Genomic DNA, 22,660 nt, shown 5'->3' with positions numbered 1-22,660 from the left:
ACGTACAGAACGTGGTGTCCTTCACCCCACGGGCGCACTCGGACACGGCAGTGGTGGACTGGGAAACGTACCACAACCAGTCAGGTAGTGTCTGTGGCCAGAAGCATACCGGCGATGTCAACCACCTTTGTCATGACGTTGTTGTCGTTCACGACAGTGTCGGCGTACATTCTGTGGGACGAGGGCGTGCCAGGTAGGTGAGAGGGTTCCTGCCAGGTCAGTCAGCGAAGCGTGTAAACATCATTTAAGACATGAGCGATTATCAAATAACCACTGGCTTAAGTTGCATATAAGTGAGTATGGTTTTACGCCGCTTTTAGCAATATTCAAGCAATATCACGGCGGAGAACACTACAAATGGGCTTCACACAAGTTAGGAATCGAACCCGAGTCTTCAACGTGACGAGCAAACGCTTTCACCACTAGGCTACCACAGTTTGCTATCTAGAAATCAGTAGTCAGTACTTATCACCATGAGTATTCCTGGGATATAACATACCCTTCAAGTTCACGTATAGCGTTACACAACAAGAACAGGTATTAATGGCGCTAACAGTGGTGTATCAAGGCATGTCAATATAATAGTTTTGTGTTTTCTGTCAGAATGTCGTTGGCTGCAGTGTGGTAGCGGTGGCGTCCTTAACAACACCAGCTGCGTCTGCGACTGTGAACCAGGATATACGGGCACTTTCTGTTCCATTGGTAAATACACGTGCTTCTCTGACCTATCTGACCTATCTGATCTATCTGACCTCTCTCTCGATCGTAAACATCCGGGGTAGAATAGGTGTGTAGGAACCCATGCTTGTCGTAAAAGGTGACTATGCTTGTTTTGGTTGATGCAGGTCATCGCTTCCCAATTGCGTGGATCGATATCAATCACCGGATTGTCTGGTCGAGACTCGATTTGTTACAGACCGCCGTCATATAGCTGGAATATTGCTGAGTGCGGCGTTAAACAACAAACAAACAAATCTCCCACCTCAATGACTTCAACAGGAAAGGCGAAGTGCGCGCATAGTCCAATAAGATGACATTTACATCCACACGATGTGACGTTAACTTTTAACTAACTCACTTTACATCAACAAATCTGTAGTACATGAACGAATGCCCTTTCCAGGATTCGTTGCCGAGCTAATATCGATGCAAACCATTATCCATGGAATTGGGTGAGTTACATCAATGCGTTACATGGATTACATTGCCATGTGGCTTATCTTTGTGTTTATAGGCTTATATCGCAGCATTGCGTGGCTTATATGGACGCGTAGCCTGGCTTATATCGCGCTGTCCAACACCATCAGCATTATTTGGAACAGAACCTTTTTTCTCGAAAAACGACACCAGCACATATTTTTTCATGTACATCGCATATACTTATGTAACTTGTAATATTTTCTCTCGGACACTTTTGAATTGCTGTAAAACAAACTTCACAATTGTTTTAGCCATGATACGAAATACATTGATATAAGGTTGTCGGTGTATACCAAATACATTGATATAAGGCTGTCGGTGTATAACAAATACATTGATATAAGGCTGTCGGTGTATAACAAATACATTGATATAAGGCTGTCGGTGTATACCAAATACATTGATATAAGGCTGTCGGTGTATAACAAATACATTGATATAAGGCTGTCGGTGTATACCAAATACATTGATATAAGGCTGTCGGTGTATAACAAATACATTGATATAAGGCTGTCGATGCAATCAAATACATTGATATAAGGCTGTGTGTGTATACCAAATACATTGATATAAGGCTGTCGGTGTATAACAAATACATTGATATAAGGCTGTCGGTGTATAACAAATACATTGATATAAGGCTGTCGGTGTATACCAAATACATTGATATAAAAGGCTGTCGGTGTATACCAAATACATTGATATAAGGCTGTCGGTGTATAACAAATACATTGATATAAGGCTGTCGGTGTATAACAAATACATTGATATAAGGCTGTCGGTGTATACCAAATACATTGATATAAGGCTGTCGGTGTATAACAAATACATTGATATAAGGCTGTCGGTGTATAACAAATACATTGATATAAGGCTGTCGGTGTATAACAAATACATTGATATAAGGCTGTCGGTGTATAACAAATACATTGATATAAGGCTGTCGTTCCAACAAATACATTGATATAAGGCTGTCGGTGTATACCAAATACATTGATATAAGGCTGTCGGTGTATAACAAATACATTGATATATAAGGCTGTCGGTGTATACCAAATACATTGATATAAGGCTGTCGATGCAATCAAATACATTGATATAAGGCTGTGTGTGTATACCAAATACATTGATATAAGGCTGTCGGTGTATAACAAATACATTGATATAAGGCTGTCGGTGTATAACAAATACATTGATATAAGGCTGTCGGTGTATAACAAATACATTGATATAAAAGGCTGTCGGTGTATACCAAATACATTGATATAAGGCTGTCGGTGTATAACAAATACATTGATATAAGGCTGTCGGTGTATAACAAATACATTGATATAAGGCTGTCGGTGTATACCAAATACATTGATATAAGGCTGTCGGTGTATAACAAATACATTGATATATAAGGCTGTCGGTGTATACCAAATACATTGATATAAGGCTGTCGGTGTATAACAAATACATTGATATAAGGCTGTCGGTGTATAACAAATACATTGATATATAAGGCTGTCGGTGTATACCAAATACATTGATATAAGGCTGTCGGTGTATAACAAATACATTGATATAAGGCTGTCGGTGTATAACAAATACATTGATATATAAGGCTGTCGGTGTTTACCAAATACATTGATATAAGGCTGTCGGTGTATAACAAATACATTGATATAAGGCTGTCGTTCCAACAAATACATTGATATAAGGCTGTCGGTGTATACCAAATATATTGATATATAAGGCTGTCGGTGTATACCAAATACATTGATATAAGGCTGTCGGTGTATACCAAATACATTGATATAAGGCTGTCGGTGTATAACAAATACATTGATATAAGGCTGTCGGTGTATAACAAATACATTGATATAAGGCTGTCGTTCCAACAAATACATTGATATAAGGCTGTCGGTGTATAACAAATACATTGATATAAGGCTGTCGTTCCAACAAATACATTGATATAAGGCTGTCGGTGTATACCAAATACATTGATATATAAGGCTGTCGGTGTATACCAAATACATTGATATAAGGCTGTCGGTGTATAACAAATACATTGATATATAAGGCTGTCGGTGTATACCAAATACATTGATATAAGGCTGTCGGTGTATAACAAATACATTTTATATATAAAGGCTGTCGGTGTATACCAAATACATTGATATAAGGCTGTCGGTGTATACCAAATACATTGATATGAGGCTGTCGGTGTATACCAAATACATTGATATAAGGCTGTCGGTGTATACCAAATACATTGATATAAGGCTGTCGGTGTATACCAAATACATTGATATAAGGCTGTCGGTGTATAACAAATACATTGATATAAGGCTGTCGGTGTATACCAAATACATTGATATAAGGCTGTCGGTGTATACCAAATATATTGATATAAGGCTGTCGGGGTATAACAAATACATTGATATAAGGCTGTCGGTGTATACCAAATACATTGATATGAGGCTGTCGGTGTATAACAAATACATTGATATAAGGCTGTCGGTGCATAACAAATACATTGATATAAGGCTGTCGGTGTATAACAAATACATTGATATATAAGGCTGTCGGTGTATAACAAATACATTTTATATAAAGGCTGTCGGTGTATACCAAATACATTGATATAAGGCTGTCGGTGTATAACAAATACATTGATATAAGGCTGTCGGTGTATACCAAATACATTGATATATAAGGCTGTCGGTGTATACCAAATACATTGATATAAGGCTGTCGGGGTATACCAAATACATTGATATAAGGCTGTCGGTGTATAACAAATACATTGATATAAGGCTGTCGGTGTATAACAAATACATTGATATATAAGGCTGTCGGTGTATACCAAATACATTGATATAAGGCTGTCGGTGTATAACAAATACATTGATATAAGGCTGTCGGTGTATACCAAATACATTGATATATAAGGCTGTCGGTGTATACCAAATACATTGATATAAGGCTGTCGGGGTATACCAAATACATTGATATAAGGCTGTCGGTGTATAACAAATACATTGATATAAGGCTGTCGGTGTATAACAAATACATTGATATATAAGGCTGTCGGTGTATACCAAATACATTGATATAAGGCTGTCGGTGTATAACAAATACATTGATTTAAGGCTGTCGGTGTATACCAAATACATTGATATATAAGGCTGTCGGTGTATACCAAATACATTGATATAAGGCTGTCGGTGTATAACAAATACATTGATATATAAGGCTGTCGGTGTATACCAAATACATTGATATAAGGTTGTCGGTGTATAACAAATACATTGATATAAGGCTGTCGGTGTATACCAAATACATTGATATATAAGGCTGGCGGTGTATACCAAATACATTGATATAAGGCTGTCGGTGTATAACAAATACATTTTATATAAAGGCTGTCGGTGTATAACAAATACATTGATATAAGGCTGTCGGTGTATACCAAATACATTGATATAAGGCTGTCGGTGTATAACAAATACATTGATATATAAGGCTGTCGGTGTATAACAAATACATTGATATAAGGCTGTCGATGCAATCAAATACATTGATATAAGGCTGTCGGTGTATAACAAATACATTGATATAAGGCTGTCGTTCCAACAAATACATTGATATAAGGCTGTCGGTGTATAACAAATACATTGATATAAGGCTGTCGGTGTATAACAAATACATTGATATAAGGCTGTCGTTCCAACAAATACATTGATATAAGGCTGTCGGTGTATAACAAATACATTGATATAAGGCTGTCGGTGTATAACAAATACATTGATATATAAGGCTGTCGGTGTATACCAAATACATTGATATAAGGCTGTCGATGCAATCAAATACATTGATATAAGGCTGTGTGTGTATACCAAATACATTGATATAAGGCTGTCGGTGTATAACAAATACATTGATATAAGGCTGTCGGTGTATAACAAATACATTGATATAAGGCTGTCGTTCCAACAAATACATTGATATAAGGCTGTCGGTGTATACCAAATACATCGATATAAGGCTGTCGGTGTATAACAAATACATTGATATATAAGGCTGTCGGTGTATACCAAATACATTGATATAAGGCTGTCGATGCAATCAAATACATTGATATAAGGCTGTGTGTGTATACCAAATACATTGATATAAGGCTGTCGGTGTATAACAAATACATTGATATAAGGCTGTCGGTGTATAACAAATACATTGATATAAGGCTGTCGGTGTATAACAAATACATTGATATAAAAGGCTGTCGGTGTATACCAAATACATTGATATAAGGCTGTCGGTGTATAACAAATACATTGATATAAGGCTGTCGGTGTATAACAAATACATTGATATAAGGCTGTCGGTGTATACCAAATACATTGATATAAGGCTGTCGGTGTATAACAAATACATTGATATATAAGGCTGTCGGTGTATACCAAATACATTGATATAAGGCTGTCGGTGTATAACAAATACATTGATATAAGGCTGTCGGTGTATAACAAATACATTGATATATAAGGCTGTCGGTGTATACCAAATACATTGATATAAGGCTGTCGGTGTATAACAAATACATTGATATAAGGCTGTCGGTGTATAACAAATACATTGATATATAAGGCTGTCGGTGTTTACCAAATACATTGATATAAGGCTGTCGGTGTATAACAAATACATTGATATAAGGCTGTCGTTCCAACAAATACATTGATATAAGGCTGTCGGTGTATACCAAATATATTGATATATAAGGCTGTCGGTGTATACCAAATACATTGATATAAGGCTGTCGGTGTATACCAAATACATTGATATAAGGCTGTCGGTGTATAACAAATACATTGATATAAGGCTGTCGGTGTATAACAAATACATTGATATAAGGCTGTCGTTCCAACAAATACATTGATATAAGGCTGTCGGTGTATAACAAATACATTGATATAAGGCTGTCGTTCCAACAAATACATTGATATAAGGCTGTCGGTGTATAACAAATACATTGATATATAAGGCTGTCGGTGTATACCAAATACATTGATATAAGGCTGTCGGTGTATAACAAATACATTGATATATAAGGCTGTCGGTGTATACCAAATACATTGATATAAGGCTGTCGGTGTATAACAAATACATTTTATATATAAAGGCTGTCGGTGTATACCAAATACATTGATATAAGGCTGTCGGTGTATACCAAATACATTGATATGAGGCTGTCGGTGTATACCAAATACATTGATATAAGGCTGTCGGTGTATACCAAATACATTGATATAAGGCTGTCGGTGTATACCAAATACATTGATATAAGGCTGTCGGTGTATAACAAATACATTGATATAAGGCTGTCGGTGTATACCAAATACATTGATATAAGGCTGTCGGTGTATACCAAATATATTGATATAAGGCTGTCGGGGTATAACAAATACATTGATATAAGGCTGTCGGTGTATACCAAATACATTGATATGAGGCTGTCGGTGTATAACAAATACATTGATATAAGGCTGTCGGTGCATAACAAATACATTGATATAAGGCTGTCGGTGTATAACAAATACATTGATATATAAGGCTGTCGGTGTATAACAAATACATTTTATATAAAGGCTGTCGGTGTATACCAAATACATTGATATAAGGCTGTCGGTGTATAACAAATACATTGATATAAGGCTGTCGGTGTATACCAAATACATTGATATATAAGGCTGTCGGTGTATACCAAATACATTGATATAAGGCTGTCGGGGTATACCAAATACATTGATATAAGGCTGTCGGTGTATAACAAATACATTGATATAAGGCTGTCGGTGTATAACAAATACATTGATATATAAGGCTGTCGGTGTATACCAAATACATTGATATAAGGCTGTCGGTGTATAACAAATACATTGATATAAGGCTGTCGGTGTATACCAAATACATTGATATATAAGGCTGTCGGTGTATACCAAATACATTGATATAAGGCTGTCGGGGTATACCAAATACATTGATATAAGGCTGTCGGTGTATAACAAATACATTGATATAAGGCTGTCGGTGTATAACAAATACATTGATATATAAGGCTGTCGGTGTATACCAAATACATTGATATAAGGCTGTCGGTGTATAACAAATACATTGATTTAAGGCTGTCGGTGTATACCAAATACATTGATATATAAGGCTGTCGGTGTATACCAAATACATTGATATAAGGCTGTCGGTGTATAACAAATACATTGATATATAAGGCTGTCGGTGTATACCAAATACATTGATATAAGGTTGTCGGTGTATAACAAATACATTGATATAAGGCTGTCGGTGTATACCAAATACATTGATATATAAGGCTGTCGGTGTATACCAAATACATTGATATAAGGCTGTCGGTGTATAACAAATACATTTTATATAAAGGCTGTCGGTGTATACCAAATACATTGATATAAGGCTGTCGGTGTATAACAAATACATTGATATAAGGCTGTCGGTGTATACCAAATACATTGATATAAGGCTGTCGGTGTATAACAAATACATTGATATATAAGGCTGTCGGTGTATAACAAATACATTGATATAAGGCTGTCGATGCAATCAAATACATTGATATAAGGCTGTCGGTGTATAACAAATACATTGATATAAGGCTGTCGTTCCAACAAATACATTGATATAAGGCTGTCGGTGTATAACAAATACATTGATATAAGGCTGTCGTTCCAACAAATACATTGATATAAGGCTGTCGGTGTATAACAAATACATTGATATAAGGCTGTCGATGCAATCAAATACATTGATATAAGGCTGTGTGTGTATACCAAATACATTGATATAAGGCTGTCGGTGCATACTGGGAAAGAAAGTTGTGCTTCAGTGTATTTCAGATAGGACTGTGAGACGACGGATGCTCAGTATTTCTATCTTTATTGTTGTTGTTATTATTATTACTGTCATCTTGTTGAAATCTGCAGCACGTTTCCCGAAACAGTGATACAAGTTCTGACGTTCACACGTGCTATTTTCAGAAAGGCGGGAGAGCGATTGGCCCGTAGGGTTATACGGTCTGCTGTCCACCTCGACGGGATGCCCTGAGAGTGAGAACCATGGATGGACGACCACCTTCATCAACCTCACCTACGTTGGCAACAACAGCAGCGACGGTAGACAAACGTGGACCAACAACCTGCCCCTGCTGGGACCCTACCATTACCGGACCATTCAGCTGAACCTGTGTGTGAGAATGGAGGATGAGGGGGGTGGGGGGAAGATTGTTGAGGCAGGCAACGTTTCCCGTCCCACCTGGCCCCGGGGGTCCTACTGCCTGGTGAAGGTCGTCCCGGGGGATTGTCCTACAGGTAAGTCAACCTGTCCGCTGCTCACAATCATATAAACACACATTTGGCATATTTTGATACAACAGTTAATGTCCAGCACAGAGAGGCAAAGGCTGATTATCCAGTTGAATAAAGAGGTTTTTTAGGTATTTTAGGTGTTCATGCCTTCTTCTGTTTTGTGCTAAAACGAGTATGTGAGTGAGTGAGTTGGGTTTAACGCCGCTTTTAGCAGTATTCCCGTCACATCACGGCGTGTCGGCTTAATGTGGGAGGAAAGCCCGCAGTGATGCAGGTCTCAGACGTTTACCAATTTGGTGAAACCCAGGAGCACGGGTATGGTGCTGACAAACCTAGAAACATAATGAGCGCGAACAGGGATTCGACAAGTCAGGCCGACATAGAACCCTACTCTCCCCCTCTCAGTCTGCTAAACTCAGCCTCATCCTGAAACTTCCCGAACGATCAAACCTGTTTTGTTGATAAACAACAGAGGAGGTAATTCTAAATTCAACTGACATTTCGACATCATTAAACATCACTCAATTATTTGCTGTCACTGACCAACAAACGTACAACAATCTCTATCACTGCAACATATCAGTATTTTAGCATGCTAACAACGATTATCAAAATAATATCAAGTATTAATACGCAACAGTTCAGATTTGATCAAACAATGTGTGAGACTTGTGAATATTTCCGTATGGCCGTAATCATATATGCGGGTGTGTATGCCCATGTGAATTTCGATATCATTACAAACGACAAACTGGGCTATGATTTCTGTGACTCCCATAAGATACATTAATAACTACGTGAACTGTCTGACCGATATACCAGGTACAATGTATATTCCGATATACCAGGTACAATGTATAGTCCGATATACCAGGTACAATGTATAGTCCGAAGTGAAACAGGTACAATGTATAGTCCGATATACCAGGTACAATGTTTTGTCCGATGTGAAACAGGTACAATGTATAGTCCGATGTGAAACGGGTACCATGTAATGTCCGATGTGAAACAGGTACAATATAATGTCCGATGTGAAACAGGTACAATTTATTGTCCGATGTGAAACAGGTGCAATGTAATGTCCGATGTGAAACAGTTGCAATGTAATGTCCGATGTGAAACAGCTACAATGTATGGTCCGATATACCAGGTACAATGTATTGTCCGATGTGAAACAGGTGCAATGTATTGTCCGATGTGAAACAGGTACAATGTAATGTCCGATGTGAAACAGGTACAATGTAATGTCCGATGTGAAACAGCTACAATGTATGGTCCGATATACTAGGTACAATGTAATGTCCGATGTGAAACAGCTACAATGTATTGTCCGATGTGAAACAGCTTCAATGTAATGTCCGATGTGAAACAGCTACAATGTAATGTCCGATGTGAAACAGGTACAATGTAATGTCCGATGTGAAACAAGTACAATGTATTGTCCGATGTGAAACAGCTACAATGTAATTTCCGATATACCAGGTACAATGTAATATCCGATGTGAAACAGGTGCAATGTATAGTCCGATGTGAAACAGCTACAATGTAATGTCCGATGTGAAACAGCTACAATGTATGGTCCGATATGCCAGGTACAATGTATTTTCCGATGTGAAACAGGTACAATGTATAGTCCGATATGAAACAGGTACGATGTAATGTCCGATGTGAAACAGGTACAATATATTGTCCGATGTGAAACAGCTATAATGTATTGTCCGATGTGAAACAGGTACAATGTAATGTCCGATGTGAAACAGCTACAATGTAATGTCCGATATACCTGGCACAATGTTTTGTCCGATGTGAAACAGGTGCAACGTAATGTCCGATGTGAAACAGGTACAATGTATTGTCCGATGTGAAACAGGTACAATGTATTGTCCGATGTGAAACAGCTGTAATGTATTGTCCGATGTGAAACAGGTGCAATGTAATGTCCGATGTGAAACAGGTACAATGTATGGTCCGATGTGAAACAGGTACAATGTATTGTCCGATATACCAGTTACAATGTAATATCCGATGTGAAACAGGTACAATGTAATGTCCGATGTGAAACAGCTATAATGTATTGTCCGATGTGAAACAGCTATAATGTATTGTCCGATGTGAAACAGGTACAATGTAATGTCCGATGTGAAACAGCTACAATGTATAGTCCGATATACCTGGCACAATGTTTTGTCCGATGTGAAACAGGTTCAACGTAATGTCCGATGTGAAACAGGTACAATGTATTGTCCGATGTGAAACAGGTACAATGTATTGTCCGATGTGAAACAGGTACAATGTATTGTCCGATGTGAAACAGGTGCAATGTAATGTCCGATGTGAAACAGGTACAATGTATGGTCCGATGTGAAACAGGTACAATGTATTGTCCGATATACCAGTTACAATGTAATATCCGATGTGAAACAGGTACAATGTAATGTCCGATGTGAAACAGCTATAATGTATTGTCCGATGTGAAACAGCTAAAATGTATTGTCCGATGTGAAACAGGTGCAATGTAATGTCCGATGTGAAACAGCTATAATGTATTGTCCGATGTGAAACAGGTACAATGTAATGTCCGATGTTAAACAGGTACAATGTATAGTCCGATATACCAGGTACAATGTATAGTCCGATGTGAAACAGCTACAATGTATGGTCCGATATACCAGGTACAATGTATTGTCCGATATACCAGGTACAATGTAATGTCCGATGTGAAACAGGTACAATGTAATGTCCGATATGAAACAGGTACAATGTAATGTCCGATATGAAACAGCTACAATGTATGATCCGATATACCAGGTACAATGTATTGTCCGATGTGAAACAGGTACAATGTATAGTCCGATATGAAACAGGTACAATGTAATGTCCGATGTGAAACAGGTACAATGTATTGTCCGATGTGAAACAGGTACAATGTAATGTCCGATATACCAGGTACAATGTAATGTCCGATGTGAAACAGGTGCAATGTATCGTCCGATGTGAAACAGCTACAATGTAATGTCCGATGTGAACAAGCTACAATGTATGGTCCGATATGCCAGGTACAATGTATTTTCCGATGTGAAACAGGTACAATGTATAGTCCGATATGAAACAGGTACAATGTAATGTCCGATGTGAAACAGGTACAATGTAATTTCCGATGTGAAACAGGTACAATGTATTGTCCGATGTGAAACAGCTATAATGTATTGTCCGATGTGAAACAGGTACAATGTAATGTCCGATGTGAAACAGGTACAATGTAATGTCCGATGTGAAACAGGTGCAATGTAATGTTCGATGTGAAACAGGTACAATGTAATGTCCGATGTGAAACAGCTACAATGTATAGTCCGATATACCAGGCACAATGTTTTGTCCGATGTGAAACAGGTGCAATGTAATGTCCGATGTGAAACAGGTACAATGTATTTTCCGATGTGAAACAGGTACAATGTATTGTCCGATGTGAAACAGCTGTAATGTATTTCCGATGTGAAACAGGTGCAATGTAATGTCCGATGTGAAACAGGTACAATGTATGGTCCGATGTGAAACAGGTACAATGTATGGTCCGATATACCAGTTACAATGTAATATCCGATGTGAAACAGGTACAATATAATGTCCGATGTGAAAAAGCTATAATGTATTGTCCGATGTGAAACAGCTATAATGTATTGTCAGATGTGAAACAGGTGCAATGTAATGTCCGATGTGAAACATCTATAATGTATTGTCCGATGTGAAACAGGTACAATGTAATGTCCGATGTTAAACAGGTACAATGTATGGTCTGATATACCAGGTACAATGTAATGTCCGATGTGAAACAGGTACAATGTATAGTCCGATATACCAGGTACAATGTATTGTCCGATGTGAAACAGGTACAATGTAATGTCCGATGTAAAACAGCTATAATGTTATGTCCGATGTGAAACAGGTGCAATGTAATGTCCGATGTTAAACAGGTACAATGTATGGTCCGATATACCAGGTACAATGTAATGTCCGATGTGAAACAGCTACAACTTATAGTCCGAAATACCAGGTACAATGTATTGTCCGATGTGAAACAGGTGCAATGTAATGTCCGATGTGAAACAGGTGCAATGTAATGTCCGATGTGAAACAGGTACAATGTATTGTCCCATGTGAAACAGGTACAATGTAATGTCCGATGTGAAACAGCTATAACTTATAGTCCGATATACCAGGTACAATGTATTGTCCGATGTGAAACAGTTGCAATGTAATGTCCAATGTGAAACAGGTACAATGTAATGTCCGATGTGAAACAGGTAGAATGTATTGTCCCATGTGAAACAGGTACAATGTAATGTCCGATGTGAAACAGCTACAATGTATTGTCCCATGTGAAACAGCTATAATATAATGTCCGATGTGAAACAGGTACAATGTAATGTCCGATGTGAAACAGGTACAATGTATTGTCCTATATACCAGGTACAATGTAATGTCCGATGTGAAACAGGTACAATGTAATGTCCGATGTGAAACAGGTACAATGTAATGTCCGATGTGAAACAGCTACAATGTATGGTCCGATATACCAGGTACAATGTAATGTCCGATGTGAAACAGCTACAATGTATTGTCCGATGTGAAACAGGTACAATGTAAAGTCCGATGTGAAACAGGTATAATGTATTGTCCCATGTGAAACATCTTTAATGTAATGTCCGATGTGAAACAGGTACAATGTAATGTCCGATGTGAAACAGGTACAATGTATTGTCCGATGTGAAACAGCTACAATGTATTGTCCGAAGTGAAACACGGAAGCTAGTCTCTTATCAGTGCCTATGGCAACTACTTCATGTTTCTCATACCAAGCACTTTCCTGGGCACTCTAAGCAAAACTCTCAGCCCAGCCTTCGCCCTCCACAGATTTCCGCTACGACGCCATGACACTTGCAAACTACGCTGTGACGACAACAGACAGAGACGCCGCCATCCTTGTCGACTTTTCAGCAGATACGTTGTCCTTCAGTCTGGGTCTATGCTGCAGGGACGACGAAGACCCGAACAACGCCTTCCACCTTCCAACATCGTCGGCGTTCCTGTTACTCCAGGTGTGCCCGCGTTACGAACACCAATGTCTAGATCTGCTATGCCTGCTTATATATGGTTGATGATCTGTGTGTGAGTGCATGTTCTGTAACGCCGCAGTCAGCAATATTCCAGCCATGTCACGGTAGCTTGTTAAGTCAAGAAACCTGGACCAGCCACACGAATGGAAATCAACTTGAAGAACGATGCAGGCGGTCGTGGTATGATGAGGCAATATCGCCCCGTTCTACAAAGCGATCTTAACTCTAAGACTGACTAAATCTATGTTAAAGTATGGGAATTACGATCGTCTTAACGCTACGATCGTTTTGTGGAGCGGGGCCCAGGTCGGACATTGTAACCACCTTATTTAAGCGGACTGTGGCGTCATATTTTCTGCGTCACAATAGGCTGTGTGACATCATAACTGTGTACCTACAAGAATAGGGAAGTGAGGGAAGTGTATATAAGTGCGTGCGCATGTCATCCAGATGTACAATATGTTCTGGGGAAAAAAAATACAGCAACCTTGACCAGAATGTTTTTTATCATGTAACGTACAGCATGCCCCAGGCACTTTTTCTCAACAAGGAAATTATTATCTGACTAAAATATGCTTTTCACCCCCAGAGAACTTCGTTTATAGCCTGCCCATCCCTGAAGGGTATGATTCTCAAGTCCCACACGTTCACCTTTCTACCGGGTACCCAGGACCTTAACCTCGGGCTGTGCCACTATGTGCCGTATGGTAAGCATCTTACATTGTGTTGTACATTCCGTGCAGGTGCGGTCGACATAACACGTAAAACATCGTTTGTGGAGTATTACTAAAATACAAGCATTTGTGATATTCTTCTCGTTTAATCCGTGTTTCTGCATTTATTAGCCCGGAGAGAATGCTGGGATAGACAGGACAAGGGCGCCTCCTACCGGGGACGTCATGAAACATTATCTGACGGCGGGTATTGCAACGAATGGACGAGGACGAAGGAGTGGAACGCTGTCGGTGGAGACGTGGCCCGCTCCTTGCTTGAGGCGCGCTATTGTCGGGCGCTGGAAGACGCCCCCGGGGGGCCTGTCTGTGTTCAGTATGAAGCGGAAGGCCTTCAACTTTGCCCTGTTCCTGTCTGTCGTACGTAACACCTTCTCCTCTTCCTGTCTGTCGTTGACGTTGTGCTCTGCGACGTTTGAAGTTGCACTGTGTCTGTCGTGTCGATCTCAAACCTTTGTTACATTGCCTACATTGTCTGTTTTTACTTGTTTCAGCCGAGTTATCTGCCCGCGTGCACAAAATGACGTCACTTGGCTATCCGCTGTATTCCTGCGCCGAGGCGGAGGGATCTGACAGGAGAGCTGTCGTTGACGGTTTAACAAGTAACTATAGCAAAACATGTGGAACAGTAATGTTGCTGAAATATTTGTACTGTCATTGCAATTAAACGCGCTTGATGTATACTGTACACACTATTTGCTTGCTACTGACGACAGTAGAACGACACGTACACATGTTACTGTTCCAGCTAACGCAGCCTTCATTAGCCGGAGACCTCTGGTGGAACCTTGGATACAAGTCGACGTCATGCGTGACGTCATCGTTTACAAAGTCATTGTATACCTTACAAACGGTGAGAATATATAGATAATCTCACGGAGTGGCTTTTTATATCAAATATCAACGAGTGTTGATATATTTGGTATCAAAAGACCAGAGGGTGAGATTCTATCTATCATCCAACATCATTCTTCCAACTTTTTTAGCTTGTAGACAGTAATAAGCAGTGTCTTAAGCGTAAAATGTCCTGCTTACAGCTTCAGTAGCAGAGCCATTAGTGATGTCATTTGATTGTGACGTCATGGTAACCAATGATGTCACAATGCATTGTCATGCAATTTCACCCAAGCTATATCTCCAGTGGGAGCAAGTTTTGGCTGATAAACTGTTTTCTCTTTGTTTGCTATTTTCAGTTCCTGCACACCAGCAAAGATAACACCTTATACTACCCTTCTGGGTAGAGTGATTGTGATAACTTACCGATATGTTCACATTTGCATTGAAGCGATTATCATTGCTGATTTGTCAATTAAACCCATATGACGTCGCGGTGCTTTATTGGTGAGAAAATTCAATATGACGTCGAAAATTGATAACATGACGTTATCTGAACGCCTTCAGTGGGGTTAATCTGGGGTGCGTTGCAAAGTACCAATCGCTTGCAAGCGATGCACAGGGATTCGCCTAACAACGGTGCGCTTATTTTCAGCCGCTTGCAAGCGCAACAATCGCTGGCTGAGGTCGCTTCGTTCTCAAACCAAAATGGCGGCTGCGTTTGACAGTGGAACAAGAAATTCTTGACTGGATCAACTGGGAAATTAGCAAAGGCAGCTGATATCGCACCATCCTCAGTCTGCTCCACATCTACAAAGTAGTCTTATGCATCGGCTGGTCATCGAGCCTCTTCTATTACGTTCGTTACTAGGGCAAGGCGACCAAGCGGTAGTTGCGCCTCCATTTTGGAAGAGTGCGCAAGCGCTTCGAGCTGTTGCAGACCCCGGGGTCTTAATCTAAGCGATTCGTGGCTTGCAACGTGCCCCTTTCCTAATATTTCTAACGTTTTCCTTCGTTTTCCCTCTTGAAATGTCAGTGAGTTCCGGATTATCTGCCCCTCGTGAGTGAATGTGTTTCATCATGGTGGTGACCCAGCACTACGGTCTCAAGCTGACGCTATTATTTGAGTAATTGTCGTGCTCTACTTCATATACATAACTAAATGTCAAGTTCTATGCAATAAACTGAGAGTGACCTCCCTTCCCTGAACCTGCCTCATGTCTGTTTATTACCCCCAGCCACGAAGTGGAAGGGGCATGTAGGAGTGGGTGCTGTCCGTTGTCCCTCCTTCCGCTACGTTTCGTTTCCAGAGAGGAACTCAAAACACATGACAGATATCTTAACCAAACTTGGCACATACATAGGTCTAGTGGTGAACTGGTGCCTTTTGATAGTTAGGGATTTTTGAAAAAAGTATTTTTCCAGTTTGCTTGGGAACAACTTTGACTAAGACTCTTTGGTGCTCTCACATAGTGGCAACACCATACGCCTTCTGGGATGCGGTCACGTGGCTCAGCAGACGACAGTGGGATTTCTTTACCTTTGGTGCCCATGTTTGCGGTGGACCCCACAGCACACACAAAACTTCTGTCTTTGCATTCGAATGTGATCATCCAATCAGAGCTCGTTACGTCACAGTGCAGGACTTCGTGCACTGGGACCCGGATGTGAACCAAGGAACACTGAACAGCCTGCACGTGACGGAAATAGAAATCTACGTTGAAGGTAGGAGGCTCACTGAACAGATAAACCGTTACACTCCCTGCTTGTGCCAGTATTGCCAGGTTGTCCACGTCCTTCTTATCTCACACTTTCCCTCAGACTCATTTGGCTGCAGGATATGTTTGTTTGTTTGTTTGTGAGAAGATCAACTCCGAGTAGAAGTTTGAATATGCTAATATCACCCGCGAGGTTGTAGAACTGTACAAATCTCTTCTACTTCTCAAATCAGAAGTGTAAACGAATCAAGATAAGTGACGTAAAAGAGGACTGGATTATCCATGTCCGAACAACCAAACAATTCATTGTGAAAACATTTTTAATTAATTTTTAATTAATCTTCGTAAGATCAAAGTAGATCCGAATTAAAATGTTGAGATCATATTAAGGAGTGACTGTGTAATTTATTTCAGTCAATCTGTCTAAAATCCAGTCTCATTTTTCAGTCAATACGTACATTGCCTGAGTGAATCAGTCAATATACATATTGACTGAAGTGTTCTGTCAATATACATATTGACTGAAGTGTTCTGTCAATATACATATTGACTGATTATAGGCATTCACTGTAACATATACACCTCTTGACATTCACTGTAGGTAATTTAAAAAGGGTGCTGTATATATTTTGATTTGCGTTAAATGGGGACACAGAAGTGTGTGTGTGTGTGTGTTTGTGTGTGTGGAGGAGGGGGCGTGTTCACCGCTGTTTTATTAATTTGTGGTGCTAACTTAAAACGTTAAGAGTCTATGGTAGTAATGAGATATACTTTCATCGTCAGCTTGCTGTATGAGAGATACATTATTAGTCATAAGTAACAACACATTTATGAACACATATTCTGGGTGGGATTCGAACCTGGAACCTCTTGATGTGTTGTCCTTCACGCTACCATCTGTGCCACGGAGACTGAGGTCCCACAGGTGTCAAGTCGTTGTAACTCCTGGTGGTATATGTGTTATGCAAGTGCCTGTGAAGCAGATTTGCACATCGTATCTATATTTGATTTTAACTTTTTGCCTAATAATATGAACTTTATTGAAACATGTTCAAATTGTAAACATTTTTAAACTCTAAAAATATTTTAACTTTAAACAAGTTTAAATTCGAAACATGTTTTAACGTGTTAATTTCTGAACATGTTTACCTTAAGGGAATGTTGTGTTTAGGAGGTGTTTGGGCTGTCATGCGACAGCTTATTTCATGTGTGTAGAGCTAAATGTGTATTCCGTTTAGGATTTAGATACATTTGTAATCATGTTTTGAAGTCTCGTCTGTGTTAAATTCTAAAAACCACTACAGTGTATGGCTGTATCTCGTTACATCAGGTATATACAGGCTTGTTTCTACTTCAGACACAGGGTGTGGTCGTACAATGGGGGTCACATCAGGTATATACATGCTTGTTTCTACTTCAGACACGGGGTGTGGTCGTACAACTGGGGGTCACATCAGGTATATACAGGCTTGTTTCTACTCAGACACAGAGTGTGGTCGAACAATGGGGGTCACATCAGGTATATACAGGCTTGTTTCTACTTAGACACAGGGTGTGGTCGTACAATGGTGGTCACATCAGGTAATACAGGCTTGTTTCTACTTCAGACACGGGGTGTGGTCGTACAATGGGGGTCAAATCAGGTATATACAGGCTTGTTTCTACTTCAGACACGGGGTGTGGTCTCACATTGAGGGTCACATCAGGTATATACAGGCTTGTTTCTACTTCAGACACGGGTAGTGGTCGTACAATGGTGGTCACATCAGGTATTTACAGGCTTGTTTCTACTTCAGACACGGAGTGTGGTCGTACAATGGGGGTCACATCAGGTATATACAGTCTTGTTTCTACTTCAGACACAGGGTGTGGTCGTACAATGGTGGTCACATCAGGTATATACAGGCTTGTTTCTACTTCAGACACGGGGTGTGGTCGTACAATGGGGGTCACATCAGGTATTTACAGGCTTGTTTCTACTTCAGACACGGAGTGTGGTCGTACAATGGGGGTCACATCAGGTATATACAGTCTTGTTTCTACTTCAGACACAGGGTGTGGTCGTACAATGGTGGTCACATCAGGTATATACAGGCTTGTTTCTACTTCAGACACGGGGTGTGGTCGTACAATGGGGGTCACATCAGGTATTTACAGGCTTGTTTCTACTTCAGACACGGGGTGTGGTCGTACAATGGGGGTCACATCAGGTATATACAGGCTTGTTTCTACTTCAGACACGAGATGTGGTCGTACAATGGGGGTCAGGTATATACAGGCTTGTTTCTACTTCAGACACGGGGTGTGGTCGTACAATGGGGGTCACATCAGGTATATACAGGCTTGTTTCTACTTCAGACACGGGGTGTGGTCGTACAATGGGGGTCACATCAGGGTACATACAAGACTTCCAGATTTTCTCCTCATCCGACAGTCGTGACAGTCTGTCTACGCATGCGCGCCTCCATCGTGAAAAGGGATGGTGCAGCAGCCCGGATGACACAGAGCCATATATAGAGGTAACCTCACGACTGCAATCGCACCTCCTTAACTCGAAGGGCACATGTCGACTTAGATCGAACAGTGCCTTCACTAGTCTATACTGTCAGGATCATCACGCGCCATCGTCTTCAGTTTCGGGATAATAATGTTATCCTGTTATCACATGTGTGTTTTGTTTATCAATCTGAATATTTGCGTAAGTGTGATCAAACATATTCCTTAACCAAAAACACCTTAGCTTGGACAAGCAACGATAGATAACTGTCGCGTTTTCATCTTTTTAGTTCTCAATAAAAACACAACATGTTAGTTAAGTCATCTTTCATTTCAAGAACATCATCAATATGCACGCACATATATAATTACGGGAAACAGTATCACACTGATTGGCGATGTAAGCACAGTCCACTACACTACCGGGGACACATCTAGACGTAATACTGTGTACATCTGTGATATTCGTACATGTTGCGAGGTAATTTCTAACTTAAAACGCAGAGGTTAACCCACAACAAAGAACTGTGGTATCAGTAAATGATCAAGCAAGATCAGAGAATAATCAAAAGGTTATATTTAACCCACAGCGCCAGGTTTACAACAGCAATAGTCAATATAGTAAGTGGCATCCGCTATAAGTGACAGGCCCTAGCGTTTTTGCTCGTGCACCCACGAATTTGCAGATGTTTATCACTGTCCAATGTCTTGAAACAGGCATGTCTCCGTTCTTGAATCAAGAGTAGTGTTGGAATCTGTCGGAAACTCTGTTTCCACATAGGTATCCATCCTAAGCATAGGCGGGTCCAGAGGGTCCAGAGGGTCCTCTCTCCTCTTTTGAAAAACAAATGTAGCATGATGTAGGCAGTAAAATTGACCAAGAGAGGATTTTGATCGGACCTCTTCCTTTTAAAAATGCTGGATCCACCATTGCCTAGGATCAAATCACGTCGAAATGAGCCTGGAACCTCACCCTTGTGCTCTTATGTAGGTACTGCCAGCTGTGTGATCCCTTACAAACCATTCTGAAAACATCTTGAGGCTGTCCACTGGAGTTCAAATCGGCCACGACAGTTGATGATATTTTGTTACCTGTAGTTCAATCATTTGTTGGCACAGACAATTACGTCACATATATTAACAACATCCACTAACGTTACTTCCACATAACATGATTACTGAACAGGACTGTGTTGTCGCGTAGGTAGACCTCCTAACTCCGTCTGTGGTGGACGCTGTGGCGGTGCAGGGATGGACAGAGGGCAGCAACGTCCGCTTTGTGACGTCATTCAACGTGGGCTACCGCACGGGCAATGGCAGCTTCACGTTGCTGGGGACAGAAGATGGAGGCAGCGCTACAGTGAGTAGCTTGTGTCATGGTGTGATATATCAACTCCCAAGTTAGAAGCTTCAAATACTGGGTTAATATTTTTTGGAATACATGAACGACAAATCCCCAAACTTGCTTATAATATGCTTGTACATTTAGATGACATGGTCAAAGTAACATGAACATCACATATGAGAAACCTCTTGGCTTTGTATGGTTAAAACCAAACAGTTGGTGGTGTTAAACTCTATTTGAAACAATTTCGTGAACAATCTGTAAATATATTTCACCAAAAATGACTCTCAAAACAGTTATGACTTTATAGAACTATTAAAAGTCTTTTTCAACCAGACAAATACTTATATGCATTAACATCAAGAACCCTTCGACGTCCATTTATTCAATTCGGATTGTCAGATATCATGATAAACAAATGTCCACTGAAACATCGAAGAGGTTCTGCCCATTATGTCATTCAGCTATGGAAAATAAAATTCATTTTACTTTTGTATGTCCTTATTATTGAGATCTAAGAAACAGGTTTATACCAGAGCGCCATCTGTCAAGTTATCCTTTCTCTTCCAAAGATGATGCTGTCATATTAAAACTGGTTACATGTGTTAAAAAGGAAATTTCCCTCATATACGAATTGTTAAATATTAGTATATATCCGAATATGTAAAACTACTTATTTGTAACTCTTTTGTTTACATGGAAGCCTTACATGGTCCCGGGAAGGGTGAGTTTTTATTTCGGGAGATTCTTAAATACAACATAACTATGTCTGTCTGCTACATTGGACAAAGGTCCGCCAAGTGTTTTGACGTGGTGCTGTTCGCTGTCCAGGAGTTCCGTGTTGATCCCGACCTTCACCCTGCCACGCCCCAGACACTGACCTTAGGGAGGCAGGTGCTCGCCCGTCAGATACGACTGACCTTCCCACGTGGCGATGCCTGCGTCAAGATGGAGCTACTTGGATGTCCCATGAGACGTATGTGGCAGACCTTACTACCACGTGATTGTTATGTCGGTACTGAAAGCGTAGTAGTAGTAGTAGTAGTAGTAGTAGTAGTAGTAGTAGTAGTAGTAGTAGTAGTAGTTCAGATTTTTCTCCCTTTCAGCCAACTTTGACTTGCGCTGTGCTTCTCCGACGAGCGTGACCTTGGGGTGGCAGACGATGAGAAGATACCAACTCCGTCCTCCTCTGTTGGAGACCACGACGACTCAGATGTTCGCGGCAACGTGGGAAGACTGCTTCGCGGCTTGCAGCAACGACAGTGTGGATAAGTGCGCACAAGCCACTTGGGCGGACACGTGCGACATGGTGGTGACGGACAGGTGCGCGGGCTTCACGTACGAGGCAGAGACCGGACAGTGCCAACACCTCCTGGGGAACCGCTACAGCCGCCACACCAAACAGTGGTTCCTCAGAGGGGAGGGCGTGGCCGCGGCCTACACACAGCGCATGTGCATTGAAGGTGAGATCACCAGCTGAGGTACTTGGGGTCACCCATTATCCTAGAACCGTCTTCACCCCCGACACTTCCCTGGAACTGTCTATCCTCCCCGTCGTCAGAAACTGTTCCACTTTCCCTTCCTTGAAATGTTTGTTTCTTCCACTTTATACTCGTGAACCGCGGCTACTGAATGTTTATCCCACACAGCATCAGAACATAGGCTATTTCCCGTGTGGGAAAACAGTATGACCGCAAATACTCCAAGTGATAACAGATGTTATATTGTCGGGTAACACTTTCTTACTAAAGAAATAGATCCATGCATTCCTGTTTCATATAATTCCTACGTGACAGGTGTCCACCGCTTCCACGAATGTCACGCGACTGTCACGTCG

The 22,660-nt window shown here is 40.5% G+C and overlaps 1 protein-coding gene across 1 annotated transcript; it reads left to right on the top strand.

Annotated features, from left to right (window-relative positions):
- Nucleotides 1-1,162: 1,162 nt before the first annotated feature.
- Nucleotides 1,163-13,741, top strand: LOC124137410. Its single transcript, XM_046503695.2, has 3 exons — nt 1,163-1,172; nt 8,259-8,588; nt 13,497-13,741. The coding sequence occupies exons 1-3, from the start codon at nt 1,163-1,165 to the stop codon at nt 13,739-13,741; spliced, it is 585 nt and encodes a 194-aa protein (XP_046359651.2).
- Nucleotides 13,742-22,660: the final 8,919 nt, after the last annotated feature.

Source organism: Haliotis rufescens, unplaced genomic scaffold, assembly GCF_023055435.1.
Source record: "Haliotis rufescens isolate VD_foot unplaced genomic scaffold, xgHalRufe1.0.p SCAF_26, whole genome shotgun sequence".
NCBI lineage: Eukaryota > Metazoa > Mollusca > Gastropoda > Lepetellida > Haliotidae > Haliotis > Haliotis rufescens.
Note: the sequence above shows the minus strand (reverse complement) of the source record. Positions and strands in the feature narration are given on the sequence as shown.

Bases quoted from the DNA above. Each gene is read 5' to 3' on its own strand.
- LOC124137410 (XM_046503695.2), top strand. The intron at 8,589-13,496 runs GTAAGTCAACCT...CGCCCTCCACAG, and splicing joins CCCGGGGGATTGTCCTACAG to ATTTCCGCTACGACGCCATG.